The sequence below is a fragment of the Plasmopara halstedii genome (assembly GCF_900000015.1).
Source record: "Plasmopara halstedii genome assembly, contig: Scaffold_1548, whole genome shotgun sequence".
Taxonomy (NCBI): domain Eukaryota; phylum Oomycota; class Peronosporomycetes; order Peronosporales; family Peronosporaceae; genus Plasmopara; species Plasmopara halstedii.
The window spans coordinates 105,055-111,601 of record NW_020188460.1 but is presented as its reverse complement, the minus strand read 5'-3'; the positions used below and the strand labels follow the sequence as shown (position 1 = coordinate 111,601).

General features: G+C 46.4%; 1 protein-coding gene across 1 annotated transcript; it reads left to right on the top strand.

Moving 5' to 3' along the window:
• Positions 1 to 5,367: 5,367 nt before the first annotated feature.
• PHALS_01387 (uncharacterized protein) lies at positions 5,368 to 5,633 on the top strand (the record flags this gene model as incomplete). The annotated part of the gene is made up of 2 exons (XM_024715763.1): positions 5,368 to 5,378; positions 5,459 to 5,633. 2 exons carry the CDS (start codon positions 5,368 to 5,370, stop codon positions 5,631 to 5,633), a joined length of 186 nt encoding a protein of 61 aa, XP_024581429.1.
• Between the last annotated feature and the right edge of the window lie 914 nt (positions 5,634 to 6,547).

Below are 6,547 nucleotides of genomic sequence, written 5' to 3'. Positions count from 1 at the left end.
TTCATTCCGCAAAAGCTGCTTATTACTATGCGATCTGTCTATTAATGATTGCGAAATAATGATTGCGAAATATGTCGCCTGGATTTGCACACATAGAACATTTAATAGATCTTAAGCAGATCTGTGTGTGATGTTATGTGATAATATTCAACAGCTAGGCAACGTCAACGGCATCTTGGTGGTCATGTTGACAGATCGATGTCTTTACAAGCCGATGATACAAATTGAGGTGATCAAAAGCGAGCGGCGATCTAGAAAACATGCCTAGGATGGCGAAGTGTAAAAAAGGCTCGTGGTGAAAATTGCGATGATAAAAATGACTACCACTTTCTGCTGAAATTTTTAAGTTTTCGTCATCACATGTAGTAATTACGCGGTCAAATTCATTGGTCATCGTGTGCATCAAAGGTTATATATTAGTGCTATAGCCGTTAAGCAATTACCTTAAGGCCAAGTGAATGAATGGGGGTCTAAGATCCTCAATAAGAAGCGCAGCCCAAACACCTTCATGCTTGTGGTTGCATTCGGATTCTCAACAACTAAGTAAACGTGATACACATTACTTCGAATTGGTTGTTAGCATCCTAGCAACTTTTACTTAATGTTAATATATTGTGAGGCCCGCAGAGCGCTAGCATATGAGACCAGACGTGTATTACAGAGCAGCTAAACTTAACCCTTTAGGATATAAGAAGGGCAGAGGTAGAAGGGATGTGTGCTTGTGTGTGCAAATGCAGAAGTGACTGTATTAATGTTAGACGCAATTGTGTGGGCCCACGTGCAACTGCCTTGCGGGCCACACAATGTACTAAATCTACCAACCCATTCTAAGGTATGTGGAACACTCTAACTCAGCCATTGCGTGAACCGTCCTTAGTGGGAATTGGACTCACAACTTGTCGTTTCGCATCACGATGCTAATCCACTTGAGCCAGTCACCATAACTCATGAGTTAGTGCAAGCATTGATTACAGGAGCATACTTAACACTCATTTGCAGTTCCACTCGCAGTACCGCCTCCCTTTCAAATTTCATAGAAATGCATTATTTGCACGATTATCTTATTACCCTGTCTCTACCAGACATCACACACCTGGATAAGCATGGTATCGATCCCTGTACCTCTCACATGCTAAGCGAGCGCAGATTTTAAATGGGACGATAAGTCTTAACAGCATGTACCGATTTGAATTGTTTGCTTCGGCCATCGATCTTGTGATGAGTGGAATAAGCATCACTAAGCTAATATAAGATTAGACAAGTAAATAGACAAATATAAAGTTTATGAGTACATGATAAGCTTACAGCTGCAACATCATCACTCAACAAAACAATTGTGCGTAGTGTAATGTAGCGAGGTTGTGGTGTGAGTACATACCGTGCAAGAAACAAAGTAAATTTACCGTAATTGAGCACTTTGGTGAACTCCAATTATCTGGTATGAAGTACGATATCAGAGTGACAGTAGTCTAATACGAAAGGCGATGTGTACTGCTAGACTCATGCAATGCATTAAGCAGTAATTTGTCATTATAGATGACGCACTGATAAGCTCATTATGCTTGCCATAACATCTAAATGCTTTTTACTCGTTATCTACTTTAACCTAGTTACTTCAGCATACATGACGAATTCTCGCATTTTTGTGGTCGATACGGAAGTGCCGGTAAGTCTTTCTGTGTCATCTGATGTATGCCATTTGAATTCCTTGACAGATCATGAGCTTTGAACCTCCATCAATGTAACGCGATTCCACGTATCCTGGTATGAAGGGGTGGGTCACACAAGATGGTGTGAACACACAATGGCGTGGCTACTCGTTAGCAAGAAGCCACTATGTGGCTGGACTGCCTGTTGTTATGCACTTTATTATTAGGTTTGACTATTTAATTAGGAAATCATATGGATTTAAATATAGGCGACTTCGCCGTCAATCAACAAAAGAAATAGAAATTTACATTATGAACGGTAAAGTTTATTTGCTTTGGTAAAGGTCTTGGGAATTCTTGAAGGTAGCGGATTGCGATCCGCTACACTCGAAGTGGTTCTAGTATAGAACGCAGAATCAGTGACCTTAGTAAGCTTCCTTTAAGCAAAGAACTTCGGTAGTCCTGCTGCACTTGATAGCTTTTGTAGTCAATCTACGCCTGAGTTGTTATGGTTGATCCTCTATGAGGATGGAGCAATTCTCCTATTTGTCCCAGGGCATACAGGACGGGCTTAATGAGCTGATGTTCCTGCTTGGCCCTAGGGGCGTGCAACACCTTGATTCGCAGGGACCGTAGCGATAAGCGCGCGCTTAGAGGCGTTTTCGTGTTAGTTGTGCTGCTAATTCAATGCTTGCACAAACTTTTAAGTTATGGTGACTAGCTTAAGTGGTTTAGCATCATTATACTAGACCGCAAAGTTGTGAGTTTACTTACCACTAAAGATGCTTGGTGCGCGATCAGCCTTTATGGTTAAGACTGCATATGTCTGCGTATTAAAGAGTGGACTTGTTAGGCTTGCGCAAAGACTGAGATAGAGTGCTCCAAATACCTAAGGATGTGTTGGAAGCTTTAAACTTAGGTTTAGTATATTGTGTGGCCCACAAGGCATTTGCGCGTGGACCCACACAATTGCGTGCTAGCGCGCCTAGCATTAATATACTCATTTCTGCATTTGCGCACACAAGCGCACATCACTTCTACCTCTACCCTTCCTATATCCTTTTTTCGAACTATTATATTGCTGTTCTAGAGCACCTAGAGCAAAATATGTCGGCACCGACAGCGTCCATGACGTCACCGTCGACGACGGATAAATCATCCCGACTCAGGCCGCTCATGGTGAGCGTTAAGACCTTCGAGAGTATGGGCCGTGAAAATTCTATGCTCTGGGTGAGAGAGGCCGACATGACTATCGCATCCGCCAAGATTCAAAACGAGCAACAGTGCGTGGCTAGCTCTAGCTATTTCCAAGCTCGGGGACCGAGAGCGAGAATGTGCACTAACGTGCAGTTCTTTGGTTGAAGTGACGTTCGCCTCTTGGAAGTAGCTGAAGCTGTATCTTTTGCGAGTTTTCTCGCCGCCTAACCAAGCATATCGCCTGTGATCACGTTGCCTTACCGCCCGACAGGGCAAGAAGGAATTGGTGGACTTTCTCCAAGATTTGCGAACTCTCATCGCCGGTATGGCAGCCAATCCTCTCCCCTAGGCGGTCATAGTGACCGTTTTTATGGAGGACCTCTGCAGGGCGTGGAAGTCTTCCATGTGCATCCATCTTCTCTTGAAGAAGCGGCGAATGTAGCATTGAATACCAGGTTCAACTTTCCACGTGCATCACTGGGACCTTGCCCTCGAAGCCTCGGTTCTTGGCCGACCATGCCACTCTTGTCATGCAGCAATTGCTTCGTAGCGAGAGCAGTGCTCAGTGGGTTACGTGCGACTCCACGTCAGCCCGCGAGGCAGGCTTGGGACTCTTGTCCATTACAACTTTGGTGTTTGACAACTCGGATACTCCAATACCCAGCACATTGACAGTCCCGGTACAGTGCCCGCGCCAATAGCTCTTCTGCTTCCTAACAGAGGTTGGTTCATGACTCGCCAACGCTCCACTAGAAAGCGTGCGTGTAGCGCCAAGGACGTCCAATTGATCCATGGCTCATGGTGTTCCAACCATGACATACGAAGGAAAAGGTCATACCCTGAATCCGAGTCGAAGACTAAGCAGCATTCCAGGCTATCGAAGTCAAGAAACTTGACACCGAGGTCCACAGTAAATCTCGATACAGTGACACAAGCCCCCGTCGCTAAGCAAACAGTGACGGTGTCACCTAACCGCGCTTTCAGCGCCTCAGTATACAGCTGACTTCCTTCCCTCGTGGAGCGTCGAGCATAATTACCCGACGTCCAGGATCCATAAGGATCTTCCGTGGCTAATCGAAACCCTTTACGTTCGCTTTTACGACCAGCAAACCCGGATTGCATAACCGCTCCATGTTCAAGAGCACGGAGCTCTTCGGGGCTGGCCCTGCTGCCCTCTATCTCGTTGAGGCTCAACAGAACTCAGTTCTTTCCCAGAAGGGCGCCCCGCGCCTACTGGTTTTTGTCGTTTCCCCATGACAAATTAGACTGGTTAGAAGCGGGACGTCGGTTTGATTAGCCTTTACGCGCCTTGCGCAGGGGACAACCAGTCAGGAGGTGTCGGGTACCTCCACAGACAAAACACCATCCGGTGTTCAAACGCTGCTTGGCAGCTCAAAGCTCTCCCTCTTCCTCCTTCTCAACATAGCTGAGATCCACTGGCTCAGGAGCTCAGAGGGTGTGCATTCCAACCAAGTCGTGTCGACTTTGTGGCACGTAAATTACTGAGCACTGCTCACGTTTCAAAGCAGTTGCTGTATGCCAAGAGAGGCATGGTCAGTCGAGATCCGAGGCGTCTTGGGCAAGGCCCTTCTGATGCGCGTGGAGTGGCACGTTATCCGCTGGACGAAGACTGTGAAAATAGCAGCTCTTCGTCGAATATTGTTAATACCATCAAGGGTTTGATGGAGCAGGGAGTGGGGACACTGGACGACGCCGAGTACGTGTTCCCACTGCTCTCGATGAGACGTAAAACCTCCATAGAGAGGAGACGGCGATGCCGTATGCTATCTGCAAGACGCAGGGCGTTCACCCTGACCCAGGGTGTGTCTACCGTAGACGATAGCTCACAGCTATACACCCTTATCAGCGATATGACGGAAGAGGAAGACGGCGACGTCACCCTCGAGGCTATTCCCGCTGCGGGCGCTCTTCTTGAGCTGGACGGGATGTCCTTCAAAGAGTTTAGCGGTGCCCTCAAGACTGGCAATATAACCGAGGTGATCATTATACGACCGAACGAGGAAATTAACTCGTCGTCGTTTCTGGATGAAGCTGTACTGGACACTAAGTAGATGGTCGATCCTGAAGGATCCCTCGGATCCGTACTCTCGTTTGGTAAAGGAATTTCAAGACGTCGTCTCCGGACCGAGGTAGATTGACCTGGTTCCGGGAACCAAATACCGCGTAAAGCGCCAATGGCCCCTGCCCACGGAGCAGTGTGACGTTATTGACGCCTTTCTCCGTGCGAATCACGATGCAGGAATTGTGCGTGAGAGCAAGTCTTCCCACGGTATGTGCCCGGAAGCCGAACGGCAAGTGGCGTATCGTTTACGCTAAAAAATAAACTAAACGTTGCCACCATTCCGGCACGCCGATACCTAAAAAGGATATTTTCTAGAACAATATGGCTAGCTCTACAAAAACATTGCACTCGACTTGGTCGATGTGTAATACCAATTGTTCATGATAGCAACGGATATTCCGCTAACAGCGGTGAGAGATGAGCTCAAAGCTGTTATCGATGGGCACAGCGTGTGAAAGTGTCAGTTGTGCTGTGTATAACCAAGGTCAACCATTAATACTAAAATTCATTCGGTGCAGTGATATATCAGCATTGGAGTGGATGAAGGAGCTAAAGTCGGACAACATACGTATAGTGCTCCTGGCACCTCTATGGCTTATTTTGCATTGCTGTGTCCAAGAGAGTGTCGAGGTAAGGGACGCGCAAAAATGAATTTAGAGTTCTTCCCGTTTCTTCAGATAGCTTTTGAGCCTGCTTTTCACTGAAATCAATTATCTAAGGGTGGTCTATATTTACAGCCACTGCGTGACGAGATCTGCAGGAGGCATTGCGACTTTTTGCGCTTGCAGTCGGGCAAGTTGAGATTTTTGAGCCAGGTCTAGCTCATTCTCGATGAGCTGGATATCATTCTGAATAGTGCAGCGGAATGTCCCGACACTTTTTGCCATGGCGAACGGAGACGGAGTGCGTAATTCATGCAGAGGAGAGTCATAGCGCCAACGCCTTGTCCTTAGTAAACAGCTCGGTCATGAGGGTGAAGGTTTGAGTCAGAACTTACAGAGTAGCTGCGACCGCTCCTATCAGAGAACACCTTGGCTATATTGCCGACTTCAGCTTTAAGGGCGTTTGTAGCAAGCCTCGCGCTCTTCTCGGAGTCTTGCCAAGTTATTTTATGTAATATGAAGTGTCAGACTTCTGTTGGAGTCTTGCCGAATCTTTTGATGTAGTATAATGAAGTTGTCCTCTGACGCAAAGAGGGGTCAGGGGAAAAAGTATCATGAGCAGTGGATGTGCGTTCAGATCTCAAAAAGATAAAAGAATTGTGGACTACATATTTGTAACGGATGGTACGCACTGTACTAATGAGTACGCCCATCCTACACTTCTATACAATCGTACAAAATTCTCATTTCACTTCGAGTTATTGTGAACATTTAAATACCGATTTTGTACAAATGGCGACAATAGGACTACGCAAGGGAAAATTCGTGTTATACGTTGGCTGTTGGTCTCGCACCAAGAGATATAGATAATTTAATGGCTAAACGAAACGACATTATTTTGGTTTAAACGGAGTGTATGTCACAGAGCAAACATACGTAGTTAGTTCTCGACTCAACCTTCTTCCGAAGGTGGTCACAGTGCCGTATTAGTGGAGGACCTCCGCAATGGCGTGAGC